This window comes from Podarcis filfolensis (assembly GCF_964270895.1).
Source record: "Podarcis filfolensis genome assembly, chromosome: 6".
NCBI classification, from domain to species: domain Eukaryota; kingdom Metazoa; phylum Chordata; class Lepidosauria; order Squamata; family Lacertidae; genus Podarcis; species Podarcis filfolensis.
The window spans coordinates 18,937,709-18,955,531 of NC_139609.1; the positions used below are offsets into that span (position 1 = coordinate 18,937,709).

At 40.0% G+C, this 17,823-nt stretch overlaps 1 protein-coding gene across 3 annotated transcripts in view; it reads right to left on the reverse strand.

Annotated features, from left to right (window-relative positions):
* Nucleotides 1–917: 917 nt before the first annotated feature.
* DENND1B (DENN domain containing 1B) overlaps nucleotides 918–17,823 on the reverse strand; it is a 181,792-nt gene continuing 164,886 nt past the window's right edge. For 2 of the 3 annotated variants that reach the window (XM_083620294.1, XM_083620292.1), the window contains 3 exons: nucleotides 12,423–12,511; nucleotides 9,712–9,928; nucleotides 918–9,184 (listed from right to left, as the gene is read on the reverse strand). In XM_083620294.1, the coding sequence (XP_083476420.1) occupies nucleotides 8,642–9,184; nucleotides 9,712–9,928; nucleotides 12,423–12,511 (849 nt within the window). In that variant the 3' untranslated portion in view covers nucleotides 918–8,641. The remainder of the gene's footprint in view (nucleotides 9,185–9,711; nucleotides 9,929–12,422; nucleotides 12,512–17,823) is intronic. The other variant, XM_083620293.1, reaches the window with a different exon arrangement.

Here is a 17,823-nt window from a genome sequence, read left to right on the forward strand (position 1 = left end):
TTTGAAGAGCACAGGTTCCTACAGCAAACTATGCTAAACTATGGCTTGGGCTCACTGCAGCACAGCTGCAATACATCCAAGGATGCATGAAGCATCTGCTAGCCATGATTTGGCTTAGCATGATGTGTTAACCAGGTCATTATATCACGGGAGCACAGAAAAAAGCATAGAACGTTACCCTGGGTGCACCATTTATGACTGCAAAGACATGCTTGGAAATGGTTGGCAATGCTTGCTAAAACCTCAGGTCAGAGTTGGAGCTGAATGAAAATCAGAGAGAGAGGAGATCAATTCCCTGCAATGCTCAGAGAAACCAACAAATTAGAACAGTTTACCTGTGAAAAGTGTGCATTAAGCCTGGGAAAGAGGCAACTGAGATAGGATAGCCATCTTCAAATATCTCAAGGGCCAACATATTGAAGGGGGAACAAGCTTCTTTTCTCCTGCTCTGGAGGGTGGGACTCAAACCAATGGCTTCAAGTTACAAGGAAGGAGATTCCAACTAAACATCAGGAAGAACTTTCTGACAGTAAGAGCTGTTTGACCATGGAACCATCTTCCTTGGGAAACTGTGGACTCTCCTTCCTTGGAGGTCTATAAGTAGAGGTTGGATGGCCATCTGTCATGGATGCTTTAGCTGAGATTCCTGCATTGCAGGCAGTCGGACTAGATGATCCTCAGGGTCCCTTCCAAATCTACAATTCTATTATTCTATGGTTCCATGTCCAGCTTTAAAGGTTCCCCACTTCCCTAACTTCTGGAAAGCTGTGAAATATGTCCAAAACAACCAAATGTTGCAGAGAAACGGTCCCGCTTCCAAACCTCCTTGGTATAGCCTAACACTTTGATTCTCAAATGTAGCTTTTAGCCAAATGTAATCCACATGAACAATCAAGCCAAAAACAAGACCCAATATATATTTCTGAGTTCAGTAATTTTTATTTTATATTACACCGTGGGGCACTTTATGGCAACGTGTTTACCAAATACTTTGTACCAACATTAGCAAAAACGGTCAATTTAAAGTGCATATAGAGGAGCTACTGACAGGAGTTTGAGTTCCACAGTCTTTAAACTCTAGGGCAGTAGTCCCAACACTTTCAGGCCCAGGACCCATCCCTAATTCCAACCTAAAACGAGGGACTGGCTTTTAATCCCCTGCAACTGCTATATGTTCATAGGAATGCAAGAAGCTTCCCCAAGCTGAATTAGGCCGTTGATTCCACTAGCTCAGTAGACTGACTGGCAGTGTGTTCTCCTGGGTTCCAAGAAAGGAGCCTTCCCAACCATCCCTGGAGATGGTCCTACCTTTGAGCCAGGGTCCTTCCCTCCACATCTTCTCTCCATTCGTCTCCTTGAAGTGCAAGGAGGATACGACTCCTGTACAAAAGAGATGTTGGCAGATGCAAGGGAAACGAGAACTAACTGAGAAGCTGCACGTGCTGAATTTCTCCTCTTCACAGCTTCATTAATGTTCAAGGAGCTTCAAACTCCATTATATGGTCTCCTTCTCCTTCTCTCTCTCAAATTACTGTTTTAAATGGTGCTGGCATAACACTGCTTTCATAAGCGTATGTCCCACCTGTGGGTCCTGGTGCCTTCAGCTGAAACTGGTGCTCTAGAGGAAAATCTCCTGTTATCTAAGCTAAGGTGTGCAACACTACAGATCGAAGCCCTAATTGGTTTTTTTTAAAAAAAGGGAACAACCCTTGTTGGCTTTATTTGTAACACAGTTTCGATTCATTTACATAGCTTTGCATTGTCAGAAGAGATCAAGAAATGCGTTTCCATGCAAACGATTATTTATCCCACAATGCCTGTATCAAATGATTTCTTCAAAACTGGGTAAAAGGCAGCTATGAAACTGTTTAGAGATAAGGCCCATTACAAAGGTAGGTTCTTCTGTTCACAGAAAGAGACATTTCCCCCTCTCTTCTCTGAGACATAAATTGAAATATGCTAGATTTTCACTACCTCCATGAAATAGCTTCATGGGTAGCATGGGTATGTACAGAAAAAGAAATTTACCACAAACCTTGTTTGTAAGTTGCGTCTAGAGCTAGATAAATTACACAGTGCTTCAGTTAACTCATTCAAGTAAGTTAATTTAAAATAGCTCCTGATAAAACGCTTGGCCATGAGAAGAAAATGTACATCAAATACATGGATTAACATCATTAACAAACAATTTAAAAGATACTTGCAACATCTATTGATCTGAGCAATCATTTATATCAATTAAGGATGCCACATGCTGGATTATGAAGCTGGAAATGTCTACCATAAGTTGCCACCTACCATCCATCGTATGGAACAAACATTATTTTGCTTGCTCAAAGGACAGAGGAAGTTAGCAGCAGAATTTCCAGGTGAATTAAACACAAAAACTACCCTGCTGTGTACTTACAAAGTACTGTGTGGAATATAGACGTCATTAGCTGTGAGTCTGTTGTCTACTATGTAATTGGCAACACTTCTGTTTATCATTATAGCACAACAATGTGGCGTCCCTAGTCATCTTCAGTCAACAGAAATGCCATTTGTCTACTGACAATGTACAGTACTTTCATCCACAAGACAATTGTAATTAAATGCTACATGTAACTCTACACGATCCTGAAACAAAGCAAAGCAAAACGAACACCCCAGAAAAATTAATCTCAAAGATCTACTGGGGAAGCAGATGTTTTTAGTTGTCAAAATAAATTCTTTTTAAAACACATATACACACAATAAAAGCAAGCAAAGATATTGCACAAAATCCATCTTTTGTTGTAATCTAGTACTTTCCCTCACATCCCGGAATCTCCCTTGCAGTGCAATTCAATACAGATCTACTCTGAAGTTAAGTACCATTGAGTTCAATGAGACTTATTTCCAGGTAGATGTGTATAGGATTGCAGCTGTTATCATGATATCTGGGATTGGCGAAGGGGAGAGAAGGTTCACCAAGAATCTCGGTTTTTTTCTTGTCCCTTTCCTCCTCAACCCACCCATATTAATACTGATCCTAGAATCTAAATTAAAAAGCTTATTAATATACATACAATATTATTTATGTCTGATGTTAGGGAAGCACTCAGAAGTGTACTGAATCCATCCAAACTAGTCTATAAACACCTTTTCGTCAAAGAAGAGTTGCAGGCGGGGGGGTGAGAGATGGGTCTGCTGTCCACAAACTCTTTTAGTGGGATTTACCTGATGCACCCTATCAGAGGAAGCCCTGTGAAAGGATGACCATCTGCACAAGAGGGCTTCCCCAAAATTGGTGGGGCGAAGGGGCCAGGAGAACCCCCAGTACAGTGTATCCGAGGAGAGAGGCGATTGCTGTGTGTGAAAAGCTGGTGGGACATAATGCAACAATGAGTTCCTTTTTTTTAATGCTTAGCACTCAAGACGACTTCATAATGGAGGATTCCTTGTTTGGATCTCTCATATCAAGGCAGCCTTTGGGTGCCACCGAGAATGGCAAGGAGGAGAAAGGCAGATCTGACTAAAGGGGCCCCAAGACACAAGTCTCCCTACACAAACACAACTGAAACACATGGGATCTACATAACAGCACACCGCACAACTCTACTCTGACCCATTTTAATGTGAGAGACACCATTTGGATTTTCCACCACAGGTGGCAAACATCTTACACTCGTCTAAGATCCAATGCATCTCATAAGTCATAACGTCTGGAATGGCACACAGAGTATTATTGTGGTGTCCTTGAAGTGGAAAAAGAACCAGTCCTAACTGCCTGGAAGCTATTAAAGCAGCCCCTAGGCAAGTTAAACTAAAAGGAAACAGGGTCCCTAAGCACCCTTTTCCTGCCTCGGATCTGGAAAAATATATATATAAATAAATCTAGGGTGGTTTGCTGCCTTCTGTAAGATTAAGGAGTTTGGTTTATGAGTGATGTCAATGGTCTTCAGAGCTAAAATCAGCAGAGCTTGCAGTCATCCTGTGACTAGGCATGTTGGAGAATACCAATGGAAATGGAAATGGCCATTTTTGTTGATTTTTCCCATGTCCAGAATAGAAATCAATCCAGTGAATTAAAGTATTCACTGTTGATGTTGCTCTCAATCCACAAACAGTACATAATTATGTTCCACCCCCACCTCCCTTTTCTATTACGTTTCTTTTGCACTGAAATGAATGGGATGGAATAATGCTACAGCAACTTAATTTATGTAATTATGTAAATTATGTAATTTCACTGCAGCAGACAGCAAAATGAATAACATGGTTTTGGGTGAAGATGAATTGCAGCAGAATGGAAACAGTTCTGCATGTGAATATACTGCGGAATATAAAATAATGCCTTCTTACATCTCTACCTGTGATCTTTCTTTTAAGAAGTTAAAAGATGTAGGCGTCAAAGGCAGCTGATATCCTATGCAGGAATTTAATCTTTCCCCTCTGGCCACACAGATTAGGGAGAGAGGTGACTTTCTCTTGTACCTATCCTCCTTGCATTACGTTGAGAAGTAGATGGTATTGTTAGCAATAACTTCAGCTCCAGTCTTGCCCTATTATGAGCAAAAATATCTGAAGAAAAGCCTATGATAACAGAACTACTTTTCTAGTTTTGCAGCTTAACAGGATCCTGAATTATCTCTGGTCAGATGAACAAAAGTTTTAGCAGATGATTATGAAAATGAAAGGCTTCAATTTGGTAACTAGCTAGTTACTATTTTTCATTTTCTGCACAAAGCAAGCTATTTAAAATCCTCCTTTTGCAAGGACACGATGTAAAAGAGAAAAGAAAAAGAGATTTTCATTCTGCTTGAGATAATCTGTCTAATATAATTTGGGGCACAATCCACCATAAAGTTCTCTTGTGAAAGCCCCAAAGAATTCACATCAGTGGGACATCTGCAGGAGAATCTTCTGGTAGATTGTATTGTTTTATCTATTCTATAACAATGAAAATTAACATTTTCAAAGGTGCTCATCAGTGCAGGCTGCACATTCAATCAATTGGAAAACTACTGTTGACATCTTTGGGAGCAGAGTTAGCCAGTACTGACAGCTTTTGATAACCCAACTCTTAGCGATCAAAAAGCAGCAATATCACTCGTTGAAATGCTAGGGAACAGTACAAGTTTCAGTAAAAAGTGACTTCTTTCATTATTTCCAACAGCACACCATGCAAAATGTTGGGTCATTTCGGGGTTTTCATTTCTTTGCATAATGTTTACAATCTGTGACCAACATTCTAGCTCATTCTCAGTGCACAGAATTCTACGTGAACATGTAAGGTCTCCTGCTAGTTTAAGCAACTTTCGTTTCCGAAACTTGGCAAAGGCCTTTTCATGATCTTGAGCACTATTCAAGGGTTTGGGAAGGAGATGGCAGAACAGTTTATTATCCATTAGCTCCATCAGTTACTGTGATAGCCTTTTCCAATTTTGGAGTATAGCTAATGTCAAGGAAAGTCCTTGGTGGCTAGATCCCCTAATATGTAGATGCTGTCAGAACCTTACAAGTTTGGGGATTTAAAACAAAGGGCTTAATGACCCCAAACATCTGAGGAACACCATGGCAAGCTCCAATAATATATTAAAATCTGCTGAATTTAATATACTAAAATAAAATGTGACCACCTTTGTTTGCAACTAAAAAAGGCTAGAGCACTGTTAGTACTGAATTGTCTTAAATAACTAGGTTAACTTTCAATGAAATTCTTTAGGTGAAGAAAGGAATCTAATGGTCCAAAGCAGTTTTACTTAATTGGGATTCCTGAGAAACTTTAAGGGTTACCTGAAGTCTGTGAGCACTATATTAAAATCTGTGATTTCCTAAGTTCCTATGAACATTGAATATGGTGGGGGAAATGTGACAATGAAGCAGAAATTGAACCATTTGTTTTCCTATGACACTATAGTAAACATCGAAATGCTACAGATGCGAGTGATTTGAGAATTTTACATCATAATCAGTGGAGAACAGAGTAGACACTGACTAAATATTTGATAAATTGATTCATTTGGCAAGTCTAATGTTCTTTTGACAGTAAGAAAGCTAACTGGCAACTATTCAGGGCAAAAATGTAAGGCACAACTATTAGCCTTCTAAAAATCTTATCAGTGATAAACGATGCGTGAATGCTAACAGTTCTAGCAAATCTACATATATTGCAGTTTAAGTGGGGTCAAAATGAAGTTGCATTTCAAAGGTTCATCAACAAGACTACACATTACTCATGTTACTGTAAGAATTACATAAAACGTATTTGACATTAGCGTGGCAACTCTAAACACATTCACTGACAATGTGAGTCACTGAAAACCTGCATGTTTTGCCAGACATTTCTTAGTTTTCTCTCCTCCAGCCTCCCACCCCCTATGATTCAGAAACCATCCATGCAGGATTTTGTCACTCTCGTTTACTGAAAGAAACCCGTTATGGCTGTAGTAGGAAGTTTCCATATGCATAGAGTTTTTCTTTTCATGAAGGAAGAACTGGAAGCTCCTGTATGCACTGGGCTATGGAACATGCACCTTCATCCACACGTGTACACAGAGACATAAATATACCCTCACCTAATCACTACTCTCTTGACTCAAGCAATCTAGACCACCACCAGTGACAATTGAAAGGACAAACACAGACATCGGGAGGGGGAAGGAGGGAACAGCACAAACACAGGGAAAATAGGTCCTTCTATCTAAGCAGATAGGTCCTGGAAAAAGGACAATGCCATGGGCTTCCACACTAAATTGTTACTTGTATAGTGCCTAAAAGTGTACTACCCACTTTATAAATATGTGGAATACCACTTCCAAATGGTTTAACAAAACGTTCTTTGAAAGGCACCTTTGGATACTGATGTTACGCACCAAAGGTTTGCTTTTAAGAGAAGACTTTTCGGAAGACAACTTTTAGAAGTTGCCATTGGTGAGCATTGTGGTGCATCCCATAGCAGGCCAGTTTTGAGCCACTGGATGGCAGGGACATTATTTTGGATGCATCTTTTTAAAAGTTATGATTAAGCTTCAGAAATTGTGTGTGGCCCTTGATTCCTTTGCTTAGGCCTGGAAAGAGATTTCCAGATTTACACTATTAAATTACTTTCTTTATATTATTATTTTTCAGCTGCTATCATTTTTGTTTTAAAAAAAACATTAGAATTTGTTGAAGGAGCACATCGAATAATGATCCAAGTCCTAAACGTTACTTTAAAACACTACCTCTGAAGGTTAAATTGGCATGAGCCCCAGTAGGGCAGATCAACTGTAACACAGAAATATTAAAACAGTGGAAATTCTATGCCAATAAAAATCTACCTGTTCCACTCGAGCTTTTTCCTTTTGAGAAAACTGAAGATGCAAAAATGATGACAGTGAGTAACACCTTTTAAATGTTGTAAACTTCACATTGTATTTCAGCACTTCAAAAAAGATTAAAAACACACAGTACCATTTTTTCAGGATTTGGAAGACAGAGCCACAGTGCCTACTTGGTAAAGGACCCAATTTGGGGGTAAATTCAGACAAACCAATAACAGTTAATTCATATGGTGATAAATACATCAAGAGACCTTTCCTCTCACTGATGGCTATTGCTTGGCTAGGTGAAAAGAGTTCTCACCAAGGAAGACAAACATGTGGGAGAGGCTCCCATTCGAACCAGGCTCTCGTGTGGTAACTACATTGCTACATAACACACGGTCACATGAGTGACCACTGTTGGTCGTATGAGTTCCTGGGGTTTGGAAACGACCCATATTTCCCTTTGTTCATGCGCTTCACTGCTGTGAAATCATGGCATCTCTTTTCTAACAATTTGCATTTCATCCTGTACAATATTTAAGCGAGTCCCTAAAACTTTAAGGCAACTGGATCATGGATTGACAGGACTTGATAAGTTCCAGACGAACAATGTTGCATTTGTTGACTTTGTGCTCGGCAAGATAAAAGTCAATGCCTACCTGGGAAGATACGTTCCTTTCTGGAAAGGGAAAAGGGGAAATGGTAAAAACTAGCAGGTGCCAAATACCAGCTGAAGCTTAAATATGGAGTCAAACTATTAGCTTGACTTGAGAATGCAGTAGCTGAAGAAGAAGCTGCCCTATACTGAGTCAAACTATGGGTCCATCTAGCTCAGTGCTGTATGGGGGCCCCTAAATACTTCCAAGGACCACCACATTCCCTTGTGGGCAATATATAGGGGAGGGTGCATTTTGGCAGTGGGCAAAGCACCCTTCTCTTCTTTCCGCGCTCACCCACCCACATGAAATGTGCCCAAACGTCACAGGCTCCCCACCTGTGGTCCAGACCGATGGAAAACAGCTTCCTGGGGTTTCAGACATTTCTTAGACCTACCTGGAGATGTCAGAGGCTGAACATGGGCCGCTCAGGATGCAGAGCATATTCTCTGACACCGAGCTATGGCCCCACCCACCCCAATCCAGGCCCATGCTGTGAAATTATGCAGCAAAGAAATGTGTTCCGAAGATATGTTCAAAGCAAGAGGGAGAAAATGGGCATGTAAGGCAAACCACAATGAAGGTTAGCAAAACGGAAGGTTTGTCGCTTCCTCTGTGATGTTTTGGTTTGCTATGTGATATGGAATCCTGAGTTGTCTTCCTTAAGTCATTTGTCAGGAGCGTTATTTCTCCCCTCAAAAAATAAAAATAAAAAAATTACGCTTTATTCCCGCTGCTACTGGAAAACCTGTCCCCTGAAATGTTTAAACCATGGTTGAATGCAGAAGTCATTTTACACAAAGACACCACTTCGTGAAGAAGACCACCCTCTTCCAGGATTTCGTTTCCTGTTCTGGCTTCTCTCTCCCAAGGAACCTGAGAGGATGGATTTTGGCTCAAGTTTGGTGGTATCTCATCTGCTGAGGTACTGCTTAGTGTTTCGCTCCACTTAGTCTTTTTTACTTGAAAGACTCCTGGAGAACACAACTGCATAGTTTCTTGAGATGGGTTTGGAGATTCTGCATGAATTTTGAGGAAGTTCACATCATCGGCACTAGGGATATGGGCGGGACTTCCTGTTTTTGGCACAAAGAGATTTTCTCTGTATCCAGTCGAAGGAACACGTTTCCTTGGAGACGGGGGAAGTTGCTTCCCAGTGAGGATGCTGTCATCTTGCCCAAGATTCCAGTCAGCTGGGTCAGACGTTCGACCACTGCAAAGCAGAGCCAGATTGCTCTCACTTGGCGTGTTGGATTTATTCTGAAATAAGAAGAACAGGCAACACATGAGGATTCTTGGCACTAGGGTCTCCGAAACAGCCACTTTGTTTTTACAGAAAAGTGGGGTGTAAATATTAAACTAATATTTTTTTAAAAAAAATGACTGAACGACTTGTTGTTCATTGTACTGATGATGTGCTAAACTGAATCACAATTTATTTTTTGCTAACAACCTCTTAATAGGATTCAAATTTTAATTCCTCTTCTCCTTCCAACATTAAGCAGCTAAACTGAAACCAAGATAATTCCATTTCAAGTTAAAAAGAAGTGTTTCTCAATGTGTTCTGCAGCCAAAGCACACTTTCTCTGCTTTAGATTTCAGGGGTACACATCACTTTTACACCACAGTCAGACATTGAGGAGCAATACCTGGTTATCACAGAAGCATGAGGATGTATGAGAGACCCTAAAACACCATGTCACCCAGGCAGCAACTATCACCAACAGAAGATTATGTGGATGCAAAGAAGTTTTAACATTGGAAACACAAGGGGTGGGATAACTAACCGTTGCCTTATAATCAATATCATCCATTGATCGAAAGAAGTCCAGGCTTTTTGCTCCTGAGAGCTTCCCTTGATCCGAACTGTGTGTACTCAGACTATCCAAAATCTCTCCTAGCAAGTCCATTTCTCCAGGAGGAACAGATGTTTTGGCCACTTCCCCAGAGTCATCACTGTCATACAAACAACAAGATGTTTCCTCACTATCTTCAGATGACAATCTAAAGGAAAACAGAAAACCACTTCATAGCTATGACCGCAACAATGAATCTGAAAATGAATGAGCTTTTTACAGGAGAATTATTATAAAGATAAATTTCAATAAAATAAGTGACTTCTGAACCCTTTGTATTCATCATAAGAAACCAAAAAGGATTCAGCACAGGATTATTTTAAACCATTTTATCTTGCAGCATATTCAGATATAATAAATAACTTTTTAGTGTCTATTTTAAATTTAATGTGTGTGCGTATGAATGGCTCTCCGTGTCCTTTGCTTCAAATGGCAGGCTAGGAAATGGTTTCTTGCTGCAGGCAAAAATAAAAAAATGTATACCTATAACGCATTGTGACAATGCCTTGATGCATATACTTTTTGTGTGTGAAAATCTAACTTTGCAAAAGAATAGACTCAGACTCACCTCTTTCAAAACTTTTTATTTGCAAATAATGTTTTGGGAGAGTCTCGAAGCCTTGTGATCATACTTGTTTTGATATGATTAATTGTTCAGAAGCCTACCTAGATTTCAACATGGGGTTTTTTTTATGACAGACATTCTTCTAGAGCAAATCCCTAATGTATTTCATAGATCAAGGGATCATGGTTACAACTGCAATTAGGTCTTACAGCAGCCTTTCCTAAACTTCTGATAGGTTGACTCTGAGTCCTGGAAGATCTGCTCCCTGCCTTGAAGCCTTTTTCCACATGACCTGGGAGAGCACAACCCAGACTGACTCCAACAACAAAAGCTGAGTGCTGAACACACTATTAGGCTGGGTGTTGTTTCTGGGTTGTTGGTTTGTTTTTTTGTATCTTTATTTTAGATTTTGTTGTGATTTATGTGGGAATTGCTCAGTTTGGTTTTGTATTTTTTTCATGTTTTATTTATAGTATGCTTTCGTTAAGTTGTGGTTATGTATTTTTTCATGTTGAACATGGTTTGAATAGTAGAAAGGCTTCACACAAATAAAATTACGTATGCATGTAAAGCTGGGGCACACTTCTTTGTAATTTTTGTACATTGCACTATTATAGATGATGCGACCAGTTTTTAGTACAGTAAGTAAGAAGTACTGACTCTCAGAAGAGTCTATATCATATATCGTATTTTTTGCTCTATAAGACTCACTTTTTCCCTCCTAAAAAGTAAGGGGAAATGTTTGTGCGTCTTATGGAGCGAATGCAGGCTGCGCAGCTATCCCAGAAGCCACAACAGCAAGAGGGACCGCTGCTTTTGCTGCGCAGCGATCCCTCTTGCTGTTCTGGCTTCTGGGATTCAGAATATTTTTTTTCTTGTTTTCCTTCTCCAAAAACTAGGTGCATCTTATGGTCTGGTGCATCTTATAGAGCGAAAAATACGGTAAGTTGCTTTACAAGTTGCCAATCTGTCCTTGAAATTGTGAAGAGACACATGCATGCAGTGACTCATGCAGAGACACAATGGACAGTCTCCTCTAAGGGTGGACAACTCTGATACATTTCTGCATCAGGAACAACTGGCAGTGCAATTTCAGACACATCTACTCAGAGACAAGCTCCAATGAATTCAATGGACTTATTCCTAGTGTGTATAGGATTCTACCCTGAATAATCTAATTACAGTGGTACCTCGGGTTACATAGGCTTCAGGCTACATACGCTTCAGGTTACAGACTCCGCTAACCCAGAAATAGTACCTCAGGTTAAGAACTTTGCTTCAGGATAAGAACAAAAATTGTGCGTCGGCAGCGCAGCGGCAGTGGGAGGCCCCATTAGCTAAAGTGGTGCTTCGGGTTAAGAACAGTTTCAGGTTAAGAACTGACCTCCGGAAAGAACTAAGTACGTAACCAGAGGTACCACTGTATGCTCGAATGCAGAGGCTGCTTTGAATGAAACCAGCAGAGAGTATGAAACTGTGCGAAGGTGCATTAGAAAGCCTCTCTTCCGGGAAGGGGCTCAAAGGCACCAATCAATCCATTTTTGTAGCACATGACCAGTTCAGTCATGATGGACTAGGGTGGCTTAGAGAACAAGTTTGGAATTCCTACTTGAGGGGTTCCCTGTAATCCCCTTTCCAGTGGTGGCTGATGCCCATTGGACATTGGAAAGGGTACGGTGGGAGGCAGGGAGTCCAAGAGGAAGTGAAGCCAGAGTCAGTGACATCCCATGGCTGGTGGCAAGTAAGAAGGCAGGCAGGTGGGGACTGGCCGAGGCTGGTGGAGATATGCCCTGCTTGCCTGAATGGACCTCCCTCTAACCTTCGGTTCTGCTCTTCTCTAGATCAAGATATTGCTTCTTCTCTCCTACACATGCTTTTGAATGCCACTCAATAATATCTTAATATCCTTAAGTGCAGTTCCCTGACCCATTTCTCCCCACACTACCAGGGTTATGTTCAGAGTTTAGCAGCAGCTCAGAACTCTCTCCACACAGCAAAATGGAACATTTATCCTGCATTTAAAGCTGCTCTGATGAAGAACTGAATGCAAGCTGGGCTTCTTAACAACTCATCTTACTTGCTTCCTCCATCCATCTCATCGTCTGCATCATCGTCCAAGGCAGGATCATGGTTATATGTATTGGCATGGAGATGCCCAAACCGTGTCTGCAAAGGCAAAAGTTATACACTTCAGGGCTTCTTGCTGATTTTCACATAGGCTGCCAAGGGACAGAAGTATTCATAAACAATACTGCCCAGTAATTTCAATTGAAGTGTCCATAGAATCAGTTATAGTCATATGTGAAGTATTCAAATGGATTCATCGCTTATCCAAAGCAGTTCAGATGAAAAATTCAGGGTGAATTGACAGGCAATGGACAGAGCAAAGTTTGTTTCAGACCGGGGTTGAAATCACAAATGAAGCAAGGACTATTTTGTTCATATATATATATAGTTCATATATATAGTTACCAGTAAACTCTCTCTCTCTCTCTCAATTCAAAATGACATATTAAAACTGAAGTAGAAATTAAATCAAAGCTAAAAACAGATGAAAATACACTAGCTATCCTCTAAAGTGCAGCAGAAATTTCTAGACTAGCACTGAAGACATGTACAAAATAAAAATTAATATATTACTATTGAAGAAGTCACCATCGGGAATATGAAGACATAGCTAACAGTACATTTAAGCTTCTGGATATGGCAGCCATTGTTGTTGTTGTTGTTGTTGTTGTTGTTGTTGTTGTTGTTGTTATTATTATTCACTTAACAAATGTAAAAGGTAAGTGGACCTCTTTAGGAAGTGTGCTACCATGGAGAAGAATTAGCAGGTTGAATAAGAAATAAGGGGATAGCCAGGACATATTACAGAATGGCAGGCTACAAGAGGAACATGACTCAAATGTAATGTCACAAGGCACTTGGACACTTGAGTGCCAATAAACGTATATCTACTCTCATACACAAACGAAGTCTCTGCTGGGGTCTTAGCCAGCTCTACAGATTCCAATATTTATTAAAGAATTTCTATCTTGCATCTTTATTTAAAAAAAAAAAAATCCTACAGATGGGATGCAGCAAGAATTTGTGTTATTTCGTTCTGTTCATTCTTGCCCCATACTCCTGAGCTTACCTAATATAAAGATAAGATGGTAGTATTCTTCTTTTAAAGAAAACACGGATAGGTTTTGTTTTTTGTTTTTTTTATATCAGAATAAAACCTCATGGGATTACTGTGAAGGTCCACAGAATAGCTTCTGAAAACAATGAATATTCAGTTTGTAAATATGGCAGGGTTAAAAGGAAAGGAAAAGGAAAGGAAAGGATGCCTTTGGGGAATGAAAAATGAATTCTCCAATTAAAATTGGCAAAATTCCACTGGTACTGTTACGCTCATCTTCATTTCCTCAAAAAGGTCCACAGAAAACTGTGGTTCTGCCAACATTTTGTATTAAGATGGGGCAGATCATATTCCAATGGGAAAATAAAAATTAATAGGTACTTTCCCAATTCTCATTGTAGAAGGGTGGGGCCACCTTTCTGTTTTCCCTTATACCTAGACATATGCTATAAAGATGCTGACATTTAGTTGTGTGTGTTTTTATTTAAAGAGATAGCTATATACAGAACAATCCTTGCATAAAATTAGTGGAGAAATGTCACTGTCTCCAAACCTTTTAAAGGTTTAATATTATCACCTGTCACTTAAAAGCTCTTTTAATGAGAAAACTTGTTTTACAATCTTTATCCTGCTAATTTTTGAAACAGTCCTATGAGAAAGGTCACCACTGTTCCCCTTTAAATACAGAAAACGGGAGGTGGCAGTGCCTTCTCTACGACCACCCAGGGCTTATCATTTATTATTTTCTTTCTATACCATTTTTTTAAATAAAACATTTAAATATAATAAACATAGTGAGGCTGGTTACATAAAAACACAATATTGAATAACATTTCCTAAAAACTAGAGATAAAACAGCAACAGTAAGTCACAAGTAAAACAGAGCAGTATATAAAATAATAAAATAAAAATTCAGAGAATGCTTGGGTAAACATATGCATTTTAAAGAGGCATTTAAAGCTAATAGTGTCTCAGCCTTGTGAATTACCTGAGGAAGGCCAATGCAGAGGGTGCTATCACCCAGAAGGCCTGCTTCCACCTTGTCACAAAGTGACCATCTGCTAGTCGTGGAAGATCTTAAAGATCAACCTCACCAGTACCAGGGGAGCTGGCATGCTACATAACCTGGGCCCATGTTCTCCAGGGCTTTGAATGTCAACAACAAGACCATGAACTTGGCTCATTAGCTAGTAGGCAGCCAGCTGCAGCTTCCAAAAAAGGGTCAAGAGAGCCCTACATTCAGCAAATTACACAGTAGTCCAATCATGAAATTACCAGTATACGGACTATTGTGGTAAGGCTCCCCTTGTCTGGAAATGGTAAAGGTAAAGGAACCCTGGATGGTTAAATCCAGTCGAAGGCGACTATGGGGTTATGGCGCTCATCTCGCTTTCAGGCCGAGGGAGCCAGTATTTATCCACAGACAGCTTTCCGGGTCATGCAGCCAGTATGACTAAACCACATCTGGCACAATGGGACACCGTGACAGAAACCAGAATGCATGGAAACGCCGTTTACCTTCCTGCCACAGAGGTACCTATTTATCTACTTGCACTTGCGTGCTTTCAAACTGCTAGGTTGGCAGGAGCGGGGACCGAGCGACGGGAGCCCACTCCATTGCGGGGATTCAAACCGCCAACCTTCTGATTGGCAGGCCCAAGAGGCTCAGTGATTTAGACCACAGCGCCACCTGCATCCCTACAGTAATAGCTGGTGCACCAACTAAGTTTGGTAAAGGATGCTCTGAGTTCATACAGATAGGGATTGGGAGTGAAACTGATAAGATGCTTTTTACATTTCACTATGAGACTAGTTCTTTTATGTGCTAGTTCAGCTCTCATTTGCAGACTTGAGCACTTGTTTACTGGAATTTTCCTGAGTTTCCAGTACTCTTTCAAGATGGAGCTAAAAGTTAGGAACAACCTTTTTGTTCTCTTCCAAAGCACTCTTAGCCCCTGTGACCACAGGCAGAGCACGGTCAGTGTTGTGACCGGACTGTTACCAGTCACATAAGCTGGGGAGGGAAAATCTTTGGCTCAGCTGGTCAGGGATTTCCTTTGAGGTCAGTCCAGCAAGCTCAGGGGTATCACAGTTCTTTCGCTTTCAAGGTTTGGGAACCTCCTTGAGCTGTGCCTTGTTAGGGGTAGGTGAGTAACTACACAGTTCCCTGGACCCTTAAAATCCCCCTTTAGGCTTTTTAATTTGTTTATTTTTTGCACACTTTCTTCTACAGTCCAGAATTCAGGTGAAAAATAGGCAAACTTTCAAGGGGGCAGTCAAAGGCACACAGAAAACCTGAGGTGCTTTTTAACAATAATAAAAGCGAAATGGAACCAAGTAAACTCTGTTGGATCTGCTCTGTTTTCAGTGCCCCGAGTTCACGGGTTGAAGTGTGTAGATGGGGGAGGAGAGAACATTTCTGTCACTCATCGTCCGTGAAGTAACGGACAGTACTCGATAGGTATCTGTGGCAAATAACTTGCAAAACAACCTGCTTATAAAATGGCAAGAAACACCAGTGTAAAGAAAGGGGGGGGGGAGAGAGAAAGGAAAGAAACCCTTAATAAATCCCAAAAGGAGAGCAGTAAATCCTTTTCAAAGCTCTACTAGATGAAGCAGCATAGAATGCACACCTGCAAAAACTGTCAAAGTCATTTAGGATAACTTTCCTTTACTGATGTCCCCCTGCTGTTCACAGTTACTTAAGATTTTAATTTCTGTCTTTTCTGCATTTTCAACTGTGCACAATTTTCTCTGGCTTTTTTTGGTGGGGGAGGTGGGGAATGGGGGAGGGGTTGAGAGTGGGGGACTTCTTTTCTGATCAGTATTCTAATAACCACCAGACTTCTTCCATTTGCTAAAACAGAGGGGGGAAAACAGAACTGGTTTCAAGTTCTAGGAAAGTTTATAAAGGTTTAATTTGGAGAGCACTTGCACAAAGTTAGAAACCAGCTTACATTTTTTGTGTGATTTCTGTTTATAGAAATACCTTTCTTTCCCTTTGTAAAATGAATGCTGTGTCAGTGCAATTTCTTATCTTTGTGGGGAAAAACAGCCATGTTCTTGCTTGTTCCATTGAACCAGGATGAGGTTTTTGTCCATCCCTATGAAACACCTTTATTATTAAAACTTTAGGACTATTTTTATGTTACACTAGAACAGCAAAGGCAAGCAGATAGGTGTCCTATATGGCTGTCCTACGATTATGAAGCTCTTTCCCTGCCAGAAGGCAGCCGAAGTCTGAGAAAAACTGTAAAAAAACCCTAAACTAAACAAAACTGGGGTTAAATTTTAATTTAACTCAGGATTTTCTTGTGAGTTTTATTTTCAACTGTTGTTACCCTTGAAGAAAGAGAGGATATGGACTGCCCACAGTAATAAAAAAATGTGCATTGTGCAAAGGTGTCTTTTCCCATACTGTGGAGACCCAGAGCAAATCGCAAATTCTTGTGGTGTGTTTCAAAATAGTGGGCACACTGCCAAAAAAGAAGGCCAAGACCATGAACGTCATGATACAAGAAACACCCACGGTTACATTTGGTATTCAAGCATGAATCTATTACTGTAATATAACAAGGGAAGGAAAGGGGCTGCAGAATCCACTAGGTGTTGCTGGTGATATCTGTATAATAAAACAGTGTGTTTACTAATATCTTACTGATACCTTCACACTGAACAACTAGCAATTTTCCTTTGGAACTGTATGGAAAAGTGTCCTGGAAGGGAACTAAATTTGAAGAAAAGAAAAAAATAGGCCAAAATGAAGAGATATACTTAACAAGTTCATTTGTGAGATTTTACAAAAATTAAAACTAGTAGCAGAGTGGCAGAAACACAGTCATGATAAATAGCCATGTTGTATGCCAGCATACAGAAAAATCATGGATGCAAACTATCTCTGAACATTGTCCATTAAAAAATAATAATCAAGAGATGCAGAACAGATGAAATGCCACCTTTTATTGGACCTGTTAAGTATTATTATTATTATTATTATTATTATTATTATTATTATTATTATTATTTCAATAATGTATTCTATGGAACTGATTCTATGTAATTCAGTATATTTTAAAATGCTTAGTGTCTCCATTTCCATAATCATAGGCAACTGCCATGATATAGCAATATTCAAGATCTCAAACTTGCCAAAACCAAAACCAACCAAACAAAATTCCTTCCAGTAGCACCTTAGAGACCAACTAAGTTTGTTATTGGTATGAGCTTTCGTTTGCACACACACTTCTTCAGATATGCACACGAAAGCTCATGACAATAACAAACTTAGTTGGTCTCTAAGGTGCTACTGGAAAGAATTATTATTATTATTATTATTATTATTATTATTATTATT